This window comes from Mastacembelus armatus, chromosome 1 (genome assembly GCF_900324485.2).
Source record: "Mastacembelus armatus chromosome 1, fMasArm1.2, whole genome shotgun sequence".
Taxonomy (NCBI): domain Eukaryota; kingdom Metazoa; phylum Chordata; class Actinopteri; order Synbranchiformes; family Mastacembelidae; genus Mastacembelus; species Mastacembelus armatus.
This window is the reverse complement of record NC_046633.1, coordinates 16005146-16022140: the sequence shown is the minus strand read 5'-3', so window position 1 is coordinate 16022140 and position 16995 is coordinate 16005146. Positions and strand designations below refer to the sequence as shown.

Genomic DNA, 16995 nt, shown 5'->3' with positions numbered 1-16995 from the left:
TGTCAGGATGGGGCTCTCATCACCAACATAGTTTCTGTGGACCCAACAAAAAAAGCACAACATCAGTTTTGTACAGAAGAAATGAATCTGTTTGTAGCATACTTATCCTAGAGGTTAAATAGATAGATTGGACATTTGTTAGTACTTGTGTAGCTGCTACTTCTTCTAGAAAACATCTTCTATCATATGCTGTTCAGTACATTACAGGGGACAGGGAAGTAGCTGATTTAAAGAGAATAGATTCATCTCCTGTGAGAATCTAAAATGTGACTTTCTGACAATAATACTAATCCTGTACGATGTATATTCTACTATCTCTAATTCTACACAGACAGCTGCATTGTAGCTGTGATGCTTTAACTCTTTACCTTCATATCTGTACTATTACATCACTGAGCAGCTTTTTACAGTCCAGATAGCCACCTTTGGCTCTGTGGATATAGATAGAAATACATCTGGTCAGAGCTGAGTTTTGATTATGTTGTTTCCCCAAGGGAAAAACAGTAACACTGTAATCAGTTTAGCCACATTATATTATTGTGTTCATTATAGTGTGTTAATGGGTAGGTCTAAAAATGTAGTGCTCATTGAGAAGCCTTCACAATACAAAATGTTTTTGTTTTTGTAACATGTGACAAAATGTAAAGGACCTTTAATATAAAAATCTAGTTCTTAGTTGACATTATTAAATGTAATTCACAAGAAACACAAGTTTATTCGACTCCATAGTGATTTTGGTAGATGAGGCCTGAATCAGCTCTGAAACTTCTAATTAGGAAATAATCTTAAATAATGTAAGACTTTTATAAACTGGAACACATGAATCCATGTCTGTCATTACTTCACTTACAGTTTTTAATGCTGATAATGCAGCAGAAAAAAAAAACATTTGTGAAACAATTGCTGTCATTTTTCACAGACATTTTGACCTCTTGTAACAGTAACCAATGATGTTAATAATAAGTCTGCTTCATATAAATGTATCATGTTAGTCAGCCAGCACACCCACAGGCACACCTGTAACTTCTGTCTGTTTGTTGTGGCAAAGGTTTATAGTGCTGCCACCTAGTGTCTCAAATTCTGAATCAGGATTTGGAGTCAAACTATTTTCTTTAAATTAATGAATGAGAGTTTGTTAACGTTTTACTAAGTCTTTAAGTCCTATTAAGTCCCTGTAGCCTATTTATCATTCACTTAATAAATGGCTTATAACACTGGTAGCTGTATGTAGATAAACAACATGTCTAAATGTTTATGAATGTGAAATATTTGTCAACAATACAACTTTTGCTATGAAGACATTTTTTAACTTATAATATAACACTATTGTCATTCAATATATGTTGCACCAGCCTCCACCTATGGAGGTTATACTATAAGCTGCAGTTTATAGTTGCTGACAAATATGTAACCACATGTTAAAATTTTACTGTAAGGAGAAGCATATTATATTAACTGTTAAAGCTTGTTTAAGCTAAGAATTGTAAAAGCTGACAGCTGAAAAATGGCTTTTGTGGACTATACTGTGAATCCATTGTTTTAGATTTTATAACAAAACAATAGGAAAATATATGCAGTAAATGCTAAAATTGACATAGTGTGTTCAGAAACCTTTGCTGCCTACATTTCCTTACTTTGTCCTTCCACCAGTGACGCCACCTCCTTGGCTTCATGTGTAATATCCTCGGTGACCAGCTGCCCTCCCACAGCAGCAGGTGGAGATACTTGCACTGATTCAGGTGGAGCAGAATGGCAGGAGTGGCAGTGTGTGGCCTCATGTGCTGGAGCCTCTACTGTAGGGTCTGGATCTGCAGCTGAAAGCACCTCCAGATCTGAACAAATGGAGGCTGCTGCCACCTGAGGCACAGCTACAACTGCTGCAGCTTCCACTTTCTCCACAGCCGAAGCCTCAGCTGCTATATCCTCCACAGATGTCTCAATAGCATCTGTTGTCTCACCTTGTGATACTGCATGCACTGCAGGAGCTTCAGCAGAAGTGGTGGCCTCCTCAGCAGGAGGAGTTTCCTCTGCAGGAGAAGCATCTTCAAGTGAGGCTTCTGTAGAAAGAAGAGCTTCATCAGGAGCAGTTTCAAGTACCACAGTCTCAACTTCTTCTAATTCCTCCACTGCTGGGGCTGAAGCTGTACTTTCCTCAGGAGGAGATCCAGCTGCCTCATTCTCCTCCGTCACCTCTTCAGCAACTACAGCTTCTACATCTTCGACATCAGCCACTCCGTCAACAGCACTGGCCTCCGTGGACTTCAGCTCCTTGTTCAATACAGCAGCCATGTCTTCAGCTTCTTCCCTGGGTGCAAGCTCTATGGTTGCTGCCGGGACATCTGGTTGCAGCGCCTCCAGTGCAGAGTCCAGTCCTTTACCATCTTCCTGTAGTTGATGGACAGCTGTCACCAGGCTCTTCTCAGCAACAGATGCTGCTGCAATTTCTGCTGTAGAGCTGACAAAGATCTTCACAGCTGTACGCAGATCTGGCATAGCCTCTAAAGAAGGGAAGGAAGAGAGAAAATAATAGTTGGAGTTCAGATATTCCAATATTCCTCAATGCTTAATGACTACAAATGCATATTTAAGTAAAGGTGTTTTGATATTAATGTGTTAAACTGTTTTAGGTGTAGAACTACAACAAAATTGTGACTGTTGTCTAAACTGCATTACACTTTTTAACATTGAAGGGCAGTATAAATCAGTAGTTTCCTCACACAAACTGCTATTTGTTCTTTTCCTTTCTAAGAGGAGGTTGATTCTGGTATGTACAGTACATTAGATTCTTCGTAAGAAAATATGTTGTGCTACATTGTAGATATTCCTCTTACCTTGATCACATGTCAGTCAGTGGATGGTCTAGTTACCACAGGTTCAGGTAATTCTACACAGGAGACTACCTGCCCAGTTCATGCTCCTTCTGCTGCTGTGAAATGCGCAACATACCATTATCATAAACAAAGGTGCTTCCTCCTTGAAACAACATTTAGCTTCTCAGATGCAGTGCATATGGTGAGCTTGTGCACTGCACTAATTGCAGTGAAATAGTTTGATGGCAATACATTTCAAAATAAAAGCCTCTAAAATGGCTTTATGAATCCCAGAAGCACAATTTTAATGGTAATCTCTATACATTTACGAATTTTAGTTATATGGTATTGATGTGTTGCTAGGTAGAAAAAAATAATGGGAGTTAAAGGTGTAGTTTGACACCCACAGTCTGTAGGTGAGAGTTGATAAAAAGGTCACCTTGCTTAGATTTTTTTCCTTCCAGGAGCATGGACATGGCACATGGATTCTTTAGGAAAGGGTGCATTGGTACAAGTGTGTGTTTCTATATCTACAGCACAATACACACTCTACTTATGTCAAATTTTATACTCAATCCAACAAGTACAAGCATCTAAGAGAGAGTTGCTTGAAGAACCATAGATTACAAATCAGCCCCAGAGAGGTCAGATACAGATTTTGAACCAGTTGTTTTTACAAACTACACAATCAGAGAAATGCAGATAATAAAAAAAATGTTGTTATTACATTAACCTCACACATGCAATGCCAAACCATAAAAGATTAACTTTGTCTTTATTGAAACACTTCAAACTTCCTTATCATCGAAATTTAACTGTTTAACCAGCTGATTTGACTAAACTAACTAAACTAAATGACAATTGACAATGTTCAGAGGCAAATTAATTTTCTACAGTGTTCCCTAAAAGTATCACAGTTAAAGAGGTGAGATGAAGAGTTTATATGATTTAAAAAAAAAACTAAAGAAAAATGGTTTCTAAAAATAGCCTGGAAGAGAAACTATAATGCGGCAGCTACACGAGTCAGGGTGGTGTAGATGCAGATACATAAGTGATATTTATGAAAGTGGAGCTATCGCTTTGGAACAAAATAAGGAATATTTCACAGCATATAGCTGAAAATACGCATCTGCCAAACAGAGCAAACCAAGTTCAGATAAAGGTGAAACAAACTGACTGAACAGAATGAACAAAATATTGAACAAGCTCTATTCATTCAGCATGCTGACATTCTTACATAAGAAAAAGAAGAAAAGGCACAGGACTGTCCAGTTTTGAAGGGCACTTAACAATTTTACAGAGAAGATAACTGGTCATTAACTCAGTTCGAACATTTATATCACCTACTTCATCACTCCTCCATTAACTGTACAGCACCTAAACAATAATTTGGATTTTCTCTGAATATCAAAATTCCCATGGAATCTGAAGTTTGCACACTCAGTCTAATGCTAAATGTTGGTTTAGGGCTGAAGGTTTGTGTGTGTAAGGGAAGGAAGGCACCTGAAAACTGGACTGATGAACCTCTAACTGGCATTTACTAACCAACGGAAGGTGAAAACATTTTATTTATTAAAATATGGGTTCATGAGTCCCTTTTTCCTGAGCCCACAGAGGTGGGGCAGAGCACAAATGACTTCCCCTCCTTTCTGGACTCACTATACAGAGCCATCACAGCTTTAAGCAGCCACCTCTGCCGCAGAGGTGGCCTCAGCCTCTGGGGCAGCATGTGCAATCTCTGCCTCAGAGGGGGGAGCAGGAGGGACTTCATCTACTGCTGCCATACCAGCACTCTCTGCTGCGAGGGCCTCTGCTGGCGTCTCCACTGTGGCAGCAACAGGAGAAGCTTCTGAAGCTGCAGGTGTAGCGGCCTCTTCTGTGACTACTGGCTCAGCTGCAGCAACAACCACCTCAGAGTCCAGGGTGACCTCAGTGACAGGTTCAGCAGCAGTCTCTGCCACTGGTCCTGCAGGAGTGGGGACAGACTCGGCGATGACCTCGGTGGCCGGTGCAGGCTCCTCCACTGGGGCAGTTTCAACTGCAGGAGCTGGAAGTAAAGACGCTGGGAACACATACGCATGAATGCAACTTTCTTTGAGACTTCTGTTACTTATGTGCATTATAATAACCAACTGAAAGCAACACTAAAAAAACAGTCAATGTCTATCCAGGTGGTAAGTATTTCAGTAAAAGGATACATTTCTACATTTGCACATCTATCAAAACATCCAAAAGTAAAATATTAATTCATCCACAGGAACAAGTTCTGTGAATAAACTATATAGTACATGTCTAAAGTGTCGATAAAGTATTCGATCATTTAGTATTTTTATGAGCTCAATATTATTGTCCACACAATATAGGAAGAAAAATAAACTGATTTAGAACAAAATATAAACAAAACTATGGGTCAGTACTGTTGAGGGTCATTGGACCCATACAGAACAACTGCAGTATGTGGCTCTGTGGTGCGATGGAAAGTGCATTAGACTTCTAGTCAAGCATCAGAAGACTGACTCAAAGGTTGTGGGTTTGAGTCCCACCAGTGTTGAGCTATTGAAATGACTGAATTAACTAGGAGAGCAGTTATACACAACTCATATTCAAAGGAGGATGAGAGAGCTTTGCCACAATGGGTTAACATGAGATTAATCTCCTCACATTGATATAATAGTGTTAAGGGATACATTATAACCAAAGTTGAGATGCACAAAGAAGAGCCACCACACGCTCAACATATCTAACTTTTAAAATCCTAATTCTTCAGCTATATTTTTATGCAACACAGATGTATAAGATAGCTTATGTAACATGATAAAATAAGATACTACAGCACTATGCATTATTAAATGTGTGACTGAAAGTTTGCTCTGACAGCAGACATTACGATTACTGTGTCCAATTGTGAGCCTCAACTTTCAGTCCTGTCTTTATCGCAGTTAACATCGATTTAGACTTACTGAGTCTAAAGTGGGGTTTTCTTTCTTCAATTCTTTCTTCAAACCGGTATGGAAATCAAGGTTAGCTGTGAGTTCCCACATCAGAGTGATTGTTTTAACGCTCAGCCACACAAATCTGACAACCCACTTGATTGTGCAACACTAAATTGCTGCGTAACAACACTCAGTGATGCGTGCTGAGATTATTGTGTGAGCACAACATGATCCTTGATCACAATCACTTTAATCACCATCCCTGTGGTCATCGAGATATTTCTGTGATTTCGTTTTAAAATTTTTGCTGGATTATGTCATGCAATCACTGGCAAGATTAATAAACCAGAGTAGTGCACTGTCCATTGCTGTAGGGAGCACAGCTTTAAACTCTATTTCTGACTAAAAACTACACTCCAGGCTGCATGTACCCAACTGAACCAGCGAAAGCAGCTGCTTAGCCCCATTATAGAGTATTTAGTTGTTCTGGGCGGAGAGCCATGATCTGTCAGGGATGAACAGACAAATAATGTGCAGACAGTAAATAAAACTGACAGGCAAGATTAACACTATTAAAAGTGATCGCTCTACCATGATTAATATTGGGGCAGTCTAGTTAAAACCAACTCAGAAACACACAAAGACCTTCTGCTTACTGCTTCTCAGATGAAACAACTCCAGAGATTCTTTATTACCTCATTTGATGCATTTTGGGTTGATTATTCAGTTCCTCAGTGTTCTTGACATCCATGTATTTAGTCAAATGAACACTGAAGTTTTCACATTACACTTATCTAGAACCCAAAGTTAGTTGCCAATTAAAGCCTGGCTGTCTAACAGGATGTAAATATTATAAAAACCAGGTGTGCTCTGATATAGGAACTTTCTCCTGTATAGTTTTCAATTCATTTCAATGATTTATTTTGAATATAAGGCCATTAGTAATATCAGTCCTTCGTGACATGTCTCAACAAACCCCTGAAATATTCTTGTGTGCACAAACTGTTTGTTCAATGTTTGATATTTTAAGCCAGCTAGCTTGGCCTAACTAAAACAGAGAAAACAAAGCCAGACAATTGTAATATGTATATTAATATATATATTAATAATGTAATATGAATAATCACTTTTAGTCATTTTTAGTGAGGCACTGGGAATAGCAACGTTGGTCAGTCCACCACTTTGGCCCAGATTAAAATAGCTTTAGTGTAGTTCAATGGTTTGTCATGAAATTGTGTCTACAGATTGTCATGGTTCCTGCACGGTGACTTGCAACAACTTTTATGACCCTCTGAGTTTTATATTGTCGCCTATCAGTTCAAAAATGTGTCCAATTCTTAAGATAAAACACCTGCAGATCTCATGTGCTTTGTGTTTAGTACTAATTAGCAAATATTATATTAACATACTAAAGTAAATATATAAATATTGTCTGTATTAAATTTTATTTAAATGAAATTTGCTCGTATTTTTGAATATTTTTTTCTTTTGGTGGTATTATTTAGACAAACATTGAGTTCAGCATTTATATTAATATGTGGTTGTCCACATGCAAAAAAGCCCATTTTGTGCTCACGAGATGGAATCAGTATTTTATGTGTATGTGTGTGTGTGTGTGTGTGTGTGTGTGTGTGTGTGTGTGTTCCAGCAACTGACCCCTTGTTGCAGAGCCCATGTTGGCCAGTCTGTCCTCATAGCGTTCACTATCACCACTGACCGTCTTGTAAGCCTGACAGAAGGGCACACATTCGCTTGTTACATTCCATCACACATCAAGTGACAGCAGTATGAAATAGTAAAAGTGTTACAAAATGCCACCTAACACTGATATTTTATCTATCATGAACCAACATGGCTGATTGTGCTTTGCCAAGAGTCTGACAGTAAACAGGGTAGAAGTCTGACCACACAATGGCTGTGTGCAGACACCAGGGGCTGAGTTTGTCACAGAGCACAAAGAAAACGCAGAGTGGCTGAGCCTTGTTGATGTCTGCTACACACAGCCCAGTCTGTCCTGAGGCAGCATGTTAACTGGCTCCAGCAAAAATGCCATACTGTACAGAAGAAACTATATAAAAATCACAAGTCAACTGGTCAGAAAATGTTCCTTTGCTTTGCACATGTAGAGTATATGTACAGTGTCAATACCACTTCTATTTCACATTAATATACTTTAAAAACTAAAAAAGCCAAAAGATGTTCACACAGCAGCTTCATAGATGAAGATCCTACGATCCAAACACTTCCACATATTTCAGCATAAATACTGAGAAATGAATAACTAAGCCTTTCAAGATCCTTGTGACATTATACTATAGCTTTACTTCTTCTGTGTTAAAATGATACTTCATACTCATATCAACAGGCCATAACTACCAATCAGAAAGTAAAAAGGGTAAGGTTTCGATGCTCACATAGACAACTGCAGCAGTGAGGCCTCCTCCGCACAGAAGAAAGTACGTCATGTTGCTGGAGCCTCCAGGAACTCCAAAGGCCATGTGTCGCACTGGAGCTGCTGAGACAAGCCCAGGGCAGGTTTACAGGGTTAGTATGTATCAACACTGGATCTGCTGCAAAAGGTTTACATTTATTCATATAAACACAATAATTAAAACAGACAATTCTGCAGCAACTTCTGTGCACCATCAAATCACCCCTGACTGAACACAAGAAGGGCATTTGCTGTACATGTCGAATCAAAATGGGCCAATTTGTTAGATTAGGATGTTTCATTTAGGAAACTTGAATTCCATCTGATTTAGCACAATAATAAGTGAATTCTGATAGAGTCAACATGTCTCCGTTCCTTAATCCAGTTACACAATGCAGCTCTGGTCGTTTATAGCTGAGGATGGAAAGACTTACAGGCAGCCAAGCTAAACACCAAATTGTCCCTTTAATTAAATCCCTGGAAGAACGCACAAACACTGAAGCACTTCCTGCTTCACAACATGTTACATTCGCATCCAAACAAACAATTTTTAAAGTGATCCAGTAGACTTAAATTCATATGAACAAGTCCTTCAACAAATATGTCAGGACTGATAGAGGACCTGTCAAAGACTTTTTAATAGGCTATTGTTGCTGGGGTGCAGAGGTGAGTGTGGCTGGCTGCAGCTTGGAAGTCCTGTGAAAAGACTTGCTGGTGTTTAGAGGATTGCCAGTGGTGCATGCAGAGGAGGCTGTAAATAAAACCACCCTGCATCCTGAACACTGCCTCACTCTAATCTCTTCCTAACTAGATGTCACAAACATACTTCTGCCTGAATGCACACATGCATTCACACCCAAACAGTGTGTAGCAGCAGTAAAAGAACACAATGTACAGGACAACCTCCTCCCTGTATTTCCCATGTTCCATGTGTGTTGAGGCAGATCATAACTGTCCTATGACATTTGCACGGACAATTGCATCTGTATGAAGACCTGAATGATTGTTCACCTGTTGCATTCATTACATGTTTACCTGCTCACTCACTTTTACACCACGGAAACTGGTTCAATGAGTTAAAGATTTTCCAAATGACTCAAAGCAGATGTGTCTACTTTGAGCTGATGTCAGTTTCAGCTCAATAAAAGCCCAATAAATGAATAATGTATCTATATATCCTCGAAAACCTGGCTACATGCTTTTACTTTACTTTTTATTTTCCTGTTCACTCTCACTGTTCTCAGCATCATTTTTACAATTACCGAGCAACTGTTTTTTTTTTGTTTGTTTTTTTATTCAGTTACTTCCCTCAGGAGCTGGTAGAGACCAAAAACACTGAATGCTGATGGTGGTTAACAAAACAAAAAAATAATGTCTTCATAATACTTATAACTAGGTTCCTTATTATTGTTAGTTATTAATCATTTAAGAAATAGGTTTGACATTTGAAAGTTTGATAAACACACTTTGTTTCACTTTTCCACTAAACTGCAACTGATCTATTACTAAAAGTGCTTATGTAAACAAAACCAAAACAGAGCTGGCCATTATCCTGTCATGATGCTGAGCCAGTGTAAGACGCAGCAGCACCATGCAGCCGGGTGCAGGTTATTTATACAGGTAATCAGTTAATCCCCACAGTAAGCCTGTAACAGCAGACATGACAGTTACTGTGGTAGCGCTGTACGTGTGTGTAGACACCGTCATGTGCTGAGAGAGGAGTGTATGCCCAGTGCAGTACAGCCTACACAGGGCTGGTTTGTGTTGCCCCGCTGCATATACAGCTGCTGCCTATTGAATATAGTGCGCACTGTGTCTGTGTGTTGTGTAATTGCAGACCAGTGGCCTACAGCATTCAAAGCTGTTTTCTTTCTTATAACACCTGCATAGACTGTACACTCACACATGCTACTATTTAAGCCACAGATGTTGCCATCGTGGTCTATGGTTATTATGCAGTTTTTGGAGCATCGGTCGGGGTTTCTGTGATAGAAGTTTTTAAACAGGAAATTAAAGCAGCAGTTTTCCCTCAGGCTGAATTCCACATGGTCATATCTCAAAGAAAAGGGTGATCCTGTCAAGAACATGTGAACAGCGTAAGCATCCTGTAAAACAGCCTGATCCAGTCTCAAACTCCTTTAGGCACGCAATGCAAACTCTTTACATTGAGCTTTACATGCAAATATATCAGCTACAAATACATCTCATGCTGATTTAGATTTCAAAGGTGTAAGACATATTGGTTCTAGATGTTCTGCATTATCATTTAAACACCTCTTATTCATGACTTTCATAATCAGGAGGACTGAAACCTGTGTAGCTGATCTCCATGTGGCCCAGCTCATGACAGGGACAGTGTGTTACAATAATAAACAAACAGTTTGTGAATAGTTATTTCTCTACAAATACTGGTGAGCCTGCATGAGACTTGAAAAGACGCATTAAAAAGTGCAACTTGACTACAAAACCTAAATCCAGACGGAAACTGTAGTTTTGGGTGTGATGGTCTTTCATAACCAATGTCCCCAAAGCAGGATACCGACCACTGCACCACTTGCACACAAACCCCCCATATGCACCTATTTATGGGTCGTGCTATTAAAAAATCACAGGTAACAACAACAACCAGACTCACCAGTTCTGGATGGGGGCTGGAAGGCCCTCCGTGCCAGCGGTCCGACCCTCTGCCATGCCCGTCTGCAGAACATCCTGGTCAGCGGCGGGTGAGCGAGTGATTGCCCGTGTGTTTCCCACAGGTTGGTAAGAAGAAGTGAGGAGGCGGCTCTGCTGCTGTCCAGCGCTGATTGAGAGAAAGGACATCCCGCTTCAAAACAGGTTAGTGCGCCCCCTACCGGAGAAGAAGCAAAATAACAGCCATAAAGTTATCCCGCTTTATGTGGTTGTGTGTTTCTAGTTGTATTTTCTTTGTGTTTGGACTCATCTGAGGCGGATTTGGGATGTTTTTAATAATCCTCTGTGGAGGACTGTGGAGGATCCACTAGGTCAAAGTGGATTACAGTCCCTTATGGTTTGCATGGCAAGAGACAGCTCGCTGAGGTTGCATAATACACGCTGTCTCTTCCTGTTCTGTATCCATTCTGAAACCATTTAGAGCTAGCTGCAAAAGCTGTACTTAAATGCAGCTTTACTTATGATTTTCAGCTTTGAGTTAATAAGGAAAATATTTTTTCAAGTTACAGTCTCACTTTAGGATGAGTGACAAAAGACAATTGGTCAAAATCTGTGCAGCTGATAGAAACGTACTTGTAGTTCCTAATGTGGGTGAGGCAAAAAAAAGACATTGGATTCTACATTTCCCATAATGCAACTTCAATGTCTGTTCATATATTCATTCATTTCTTCCCACCTGGAAAACAGAGACCAGTAGATTGATCCTGGTGCAAAAGATTGGTGGACTGTCCTTTTATGTAGGTTTTTAAAATGACATTTGTCACAGAGTGAATGAGAATTTTATATTTTACATGTTCTTTTATTGTTTCTACTTCCCCCACCTATTAGTTCATTCCTCTCCACCTCCACTCATCTACCATTTGACTGATGAATGTTGCACCAAAGTGACACTTGCATGTGCACACACACACATACACACACATTAACTCCATGCTGCCTGCAGCTCTCGTGCTTTAGGATCGAAGCTGTCGTTGAGCATCATGTGACAACCTCTGAATCATCGATTAGACACAACATTGCAGCACATGTGATACATTTTCCAACGCCCACACAGTTCAAGTGCACACAAGACCAGTGCATGACTGCAATGGTGTTTTGTTCAGCGGGACATGATGCTCAATGGGAAGAATTATTTTGTTCTGAATCTTAACACCACTGCATTCAAGCAACACTGACTTATAGAACAACCTATGGTGAGGACAAGGACTCATATCAGGACAGCTATCCGAACAGAGTTGTGCAAAAAGTTGGGTGAACATTCCCACAGAAGGCATGTCTTCATGTTAAATGAATGGGCATCTGCCCACTGCTGATCACCTGGATCAGTCCATTAAAATCCGGAAGATACCATCTCATATGAGGGTGGAAGTGAGGGAAGACAAAGTGAAATCGTTTTTGCCTGTTTCTGATTGACTGAACACACCTGATCCAGGTAATCAGCAGTGGGCAGGGCACGGATAGTTGAAAAACAAGCAGGACAGGGGCCATCAAGGACCAGGATTGGGTACTCCTGGCTTATGCTAAGCTACAGTGGCTTCCCCACTAGGGTCATAATGTGACTGGTGGAACAGTATCCTGCGTTTGAAATATGCATTCAAATGTCTGCTGGTAAGAACTTTTACATTTCCAAAAGCACATGGCTCCTGTTCATATATTCAAAACAAAACATTTCATTAAGGAAACCAAAGGTCCTGAAACTACCATTTCTCTATAACTTTAAAGCCAGTTTTCAATGTTTAAGTGTTAATAGCACTGTTCAACATAGTTTTGGCACAAACATATGTAAAACTATAAAACAGCCCAGGTAAAAAATGGAGGCAGGCTCTCAGTTGCCTTGAGCCCATTATTCTTAAGGTTACCATCAGGCTTCGTTTTCTGAAGCAGGTTTCAAACAAGGTTTCCATTCACAGGTAATATGGATTTTAACAAAGTCCAAGATAATCGGCAAAGTAAAATGAATGGCAGTTACCACTGCAGTGACATCCACTTTCATTATATCAATATTAGGAGTTTGTCAAGATAAACAGCATGAAAACATTTAACCGATGCAGATAAAAAAAAAGGTATGATGAGATGATGGAATTTTGAGAATGATAGTCAAAACTCAAATCACTCAAAATACAGAAGTTTTCCACCTTAGCCAAGCATAAAAATGTTTTTTATATATTGGGGGATTTTTTAAAATTCCAGTATTTCCACATAGCATTTTAATTTAAAAAATGAATTAAAAACATCCATCCATCATCTATACCCACTTATTCCTAACTAGGGTCACAGGGATCTGCTGGAGCCTATCCCAGTTCTCTCTGGGTGAAAGGCAGGGGTCCACCCCGGACAGGTCACCAGTCCATCACAGGGCCACATAGAGACAAACAACCTCACACACTCACACTCACTCCTATGGGCAATTTAGAGTCACCAATCAACCTGACATACATGTTTTTGGACTGTGGGAGGAAACCAGAGTACCTGGAGAAAACCCACACAAGCACAGGGAGAACATGCAGACTCCACACAGGACCCTGTCAGGTTTTGAACCAGGAGAATTAAAAATGTTTTTTTTATTTTCCACACTTTTTTGCATTTTAAAGTCCTATTTCACACATTGATATTATGGCAGTGTCTATTTGATGTAGATCTGAGTGTGAACATTGCCAGCACAGTGTGATGATTCCTGCATTGTTATGCAATGGTGCATGGGTATGCTACAAAGTAAAGACAGTCTGAGTGCAATCAAACCCACAGACAGAGAAAGTTGGTTCCCACTGAGCATTCACATACTGAAAAGAAACCCTATCATTGCAGCAAGAGGTTATTTGGATCCGTAATAACGTTTACACTCTTTTATTTTGAAAACTATTGCAAACAATATGATCAAAAACATACATTGAATTTCCAAGTGGGACATTTCTCATCTGTCTGTGGAGCAACAGCAACATTACATATGTTACAGTTTGATCAAAACTGAACACTATGCAATATGTACTCTCTCACCCACACAAACACATACACACAGTCACAAATATATCACAAAGAGCCAGAAAGTAACATTCGTCCATCTGCAAAGACCAACAGTCCAGGTTTTCTCCGTTAGCAGCAGTTCCATACTTCTTTCTCTGGTCCTTTCTTGGTCAGGACTTTAAAGGAGCCGCTGTACGTCAGAGCATTCGTGCCTGAAGATTTCTTCTGTCTCTTCAGTTTGGCACCAACAGCAACAACAATGTCCTCAACTTTATCCTGCTGATACAGCACCGCCCGGTCGCCCCGCCAGCCATTCACACGTTTCATTGGTGGGTTTTTGGCGGACGTCTCAAAAAACATCATGCCATGGGCCTTAGCGAAGCTCACTGCCTGCTCTTGGCTCACCTGGCCTTCTGCCCTGCTGGGGTCACGGAGGTCACTCTTATTACCCACCAACAACCTGGGTGGAGGTCAGACAGCAAAGAAAAAACAGGAAGGAAGATGACATCAAGGTTTCACAAAAAAAAAAGTCACATTCCAACATAAGTAACAAGTGGCAGAACATAGATGCAGATACCTGGGGATTTCCTGACCAACTGAGTTCTGCCTGCACTCTTCTATCCAGGCACTCAGGCCGTTGAAGCTGGCAGGACGTGTGACATCATATATGAAGAGCACAGCATGGACATTTCGGTAGTAATGCTGCACCATGGACTTGCGAAAGCGCTCCTGCCCTGCTGTGTCCCACAGCTGGAGCTGACGGTGAGGAGGGGGGGAAATGAAAGAGAAATTAACTTGGCTCATCTGGACAGTTGGCACTGAGGAGGAGGAGACAAAACCCCAAGAAAGAAGAAATGACTGCAGAGGAAAGGCACGAAGAGGAAATCATGTGTTGAAATATGTCAAACCAGGCAGAAACAAACACAATAACATGCTCAGAGATATATGTTGAGTCATCGCTGAGAGGGAACAAAGAAAAGAAATCAACAAGCTGATCTGATTATTAAAAAAGCAAGGCTTTGTTGGTGTTTTAAATCTTGACCTGATAAAATCCTAAACATCAGTGAAACAGACACTAGACAGGCCTTGAATAGCCCTTACTCTCTAATATTTGATTGTCTAGGTTTTGAAAGGACTGGCCTTCTGTTTTGTAAAATTACTGCGAAGTACTTTTTAAATGGTGTATCTTTTCCACCTGAAAGACTTCCAGCTAGGTTTCTAAAGGTGTAAGACTTGATTTGGACTTGCTCGCGAGGTCTGACACGTTTAAAGACTGATTTGAAACCTGATTTGGATTTACCCCAAGACGTGTTTAAAGCTTTAGTCACTGAGTTGAGGGGAAAAACCCAAAAACATCCCTTTATGCATTACACTGAGCCAAACAAAAACAGAAACCACCTCTGCTCTGAGGCTATAAACAAACCCCAAGAGTAGGGTAATCTGCATGAACATGGGAATCAAACATGTAAACCTCACAGTGATGTCATTCAGCTGGGACATATCAGGGTGTGTTACCTGAGCAGAGGCACGTTGCAGAGTAGGATGTGACTAAAGGAGCCTCTAAGAAAAACAGCAGATAAAATACAGCAGCATGTTTAAAAATGCGCACTGCGCACACGCACGGTGCTCCTGGCTGTTTGGTGGTTTTTTTTAATTAAACTGAGTTTTAATTCAAATTGACTGGTCACTGAGAAAAGTAGCGTTTTAAAACGCCAAAGGTGGCTGGATTTTTAAAAAAATTATTATCGGCGTTTACTCTGAAATAATCCGAGCAGGTTGGAAGGTCTCTGTGCGTAAAACTGTGGTTTGGTCAGTCAGCCTTCCGCACAGGGACGTTGTGATCGGTTTCATTAATTTTCTTTTAAGTGACGCATAAACGTCACCACTTACCTTAATTTTCTCTCCATCAATATCAAGCAACCTCTCACGGAAGTCCACACCGATGGTGGCCTCCACTCTGCTGGGGAACTCTCCGCCGCAGAGTCGGTGTGTGAGACAGGTCTTCCCCACCCCGGAGTCTCCGATCACCAGCACTTTAAAGGTCCGGTAGCGACTCAGCAGTGAGGACACGCTGCCCAAAGAGCTGGAAAACTCCAGAGAGGACTCCATCTATACCGGTGGTTCTGAAACAATACAACACAAAAACAGCCTCCGCGTCAAACGCTGCCTTCAGGAAAAGGTTCCCGGAGACGCAGCTTCACTGACCTAAACAAACAAATAGACGCAAACTTTCCTCTGGAGGTCCCTGTAAACTCTCCACAGCGTCACTGAGACTAAGAGAGGAGTCTCCCTGACAGCTCTGCGATGATTGGGCTCTGAGGGTGAGGAGTTGATCAAATCAGCACATGGCCGACAAAGTAACATGGACTCCCCGTGGGACATATTTTTCATAAATGTGTTTCACTTTTTGTCTCCCTGACCTTTAAAAAAAAAAAAAAAAAAAAAAAAACTTCGAACGGAAAGATGTGTTCATCCATGATTTGGACTGTCTTTCTGTGTTGTTTTTTTTTTATTCTACCGACACTAAAACACGTTCCCTCATTAGGGAGCAGAGAGCTAAACTTCGCAAAGCTGTAAGGTGTTTCTGGGTCAGCACCGTCCCCTCACCTGCAGCCACAGAAAACAGGCCCAGTGCTGCCCCCTGCTGGTAGACTCACTCTTACCTGCAGTCCAGTACCCCCCCATATTTTCCTGTTAAACTGGGGTGGGACAACCCATGTCCCACGAAGGCCACTGTCATGCTTGTTGTCCAGGGGTCCCTACCAACTGCTGATTACCTGGATCAGGTGTGTTCAGCTAATCAGAAGCTGAACACACCTGATCAGACATGGTATCTTCCAGCTTCTGATTGGCTGAACACACCTGATCCAGGTAATCAGCAGGGGAAGCAACTTAACAGTGGCCTTTAAGGAACATGTCTAACCTGTATTAGACTATACCACTGACCCCCAATGTCTGTTATGATTGTCACTGTCATTTTCACAATAAGCTTTTTCCACTGACACACATTTTAAGCCCTCTAGGTGTATGAGGCCCTCAGATATTTTCTGTTGTGGTCAGTGTTGCCATGTGCCCGACTGTTCACACACAAGAATGTAAGGGCACAGCAGGAATCCAGGAATGAAGCTACTAAGTCGTGGCAGCATGCAGCTAGCTTTGAAAAACTTTA

The 16995-nt window shown here is 40.8% G+C and overlaps 2 protein-coding genes across 3 annotated transcripts; both read right to left on the bottom strand.

Annotated features, from left to right (window-relative positions):
- Window positions 1–3577: 3577 nt before the first annotated feature.
- Window positions 3578–11222, bottom strand: LOC113128451 (induced stolen tip protein TUB8-like). 2 transcript variants are annotated; one of them, XM_026303795.1, is made up of 4 exons: window positions 10810–11222; window positions 8158–8258; window positions 7400–7472; window positions 3578–4872 (listed from the first exon to the last, which is right to left on the bottom strand). In XM_026303795.1, the coding sequence occupies exons 1-4, from the start codon at window positions 10880–10882 to the stop codon at window positions 4490–4492; spliced, it is 630 nt and encodes a 209-aa protein (XP_026159580.1). In that variant the 5' UTR covers window positions 10883–11222; the 3' UTR covers window positions 3578–4489. The 2 variants fall into 2 exon arrangements, with proteins under 2 accessions (XP_026159580.1, XP_026159581.1); XM_026303796.1 differs by having other exon boundaries at window positions 8158–8255.
- Window positions 11223–13693: 2471 nt separating this feature from the next.
- On the bottom strand, window positions 13694–16198 carry LOC113128034 (ras-related protein Rab-33B-like). Its single transcript, XM_026303077.1, has 3 exons — window positions 15717–16198; window positions 14404–14582; window positions 13694–14286 (listed from the first exon to the last, which is right to left on the bottom strand). The coding sequence occupies exons 1-3, from the start codon at window positions 15933–15935 to the stop codon at window positions 13956–13958; spliced, it is 729 nt and encodes a 242-aa protein (XP_026158862.1). The 5' UTR covers window positions 15936–16198; the 3' UTR covers window positions 13694–13955.
- Between the last annotated feature and the right edge of the window lie 797 nt (window positions 16199–16995).

Bases quoted from the DNA above. Each gene is read 5' to 3' on its own strand.
- LOC113128451 (XM_026303795.1), bottom strand. From the start codon at position 10,882: ATGTTCTGCAGACGGGCATGGCAGAGGGTCGGACCGCTGGCACGGAGG. The intron at 8,259-10,809 runs GTGAGTCTGGTT...GGCTTGTCTCAG, and splicing joins CCAGCCCCCATCCAGAACTG to CAGCTCCAGTGCGACACATG. The intron at 7,473-8,157 runs GTGAGCATCGAA...CCCTTCTGTCAG, and splicing joins TCACTGCTGCAGTTGTCTAT to GCTTACAAGACGGTCAGTGG.
- LOC113128034 (XM_026303077.1), bottom strand. From the start codon at position 15,935: ATGGAGTCCTCTCTGGAGTTTTCCAGCTCTTTGGGCAGCGTGTCCTCA. The intron at 14,583-15,716 runs GTAAGTGGTGAC...CCTCACCGTCAG, and splicing joins TTGATGGAGAGAAAATTAAG to CTCCAGCTGTGGGACACAGC. The intron at 14,287-14,403 runs GTATCTGCATCT...ACCTCCACCCAG, and splicing joins GTTGGTCAGGAAATCCCCAG to GTTGTTGGTGGGTAATAAGA.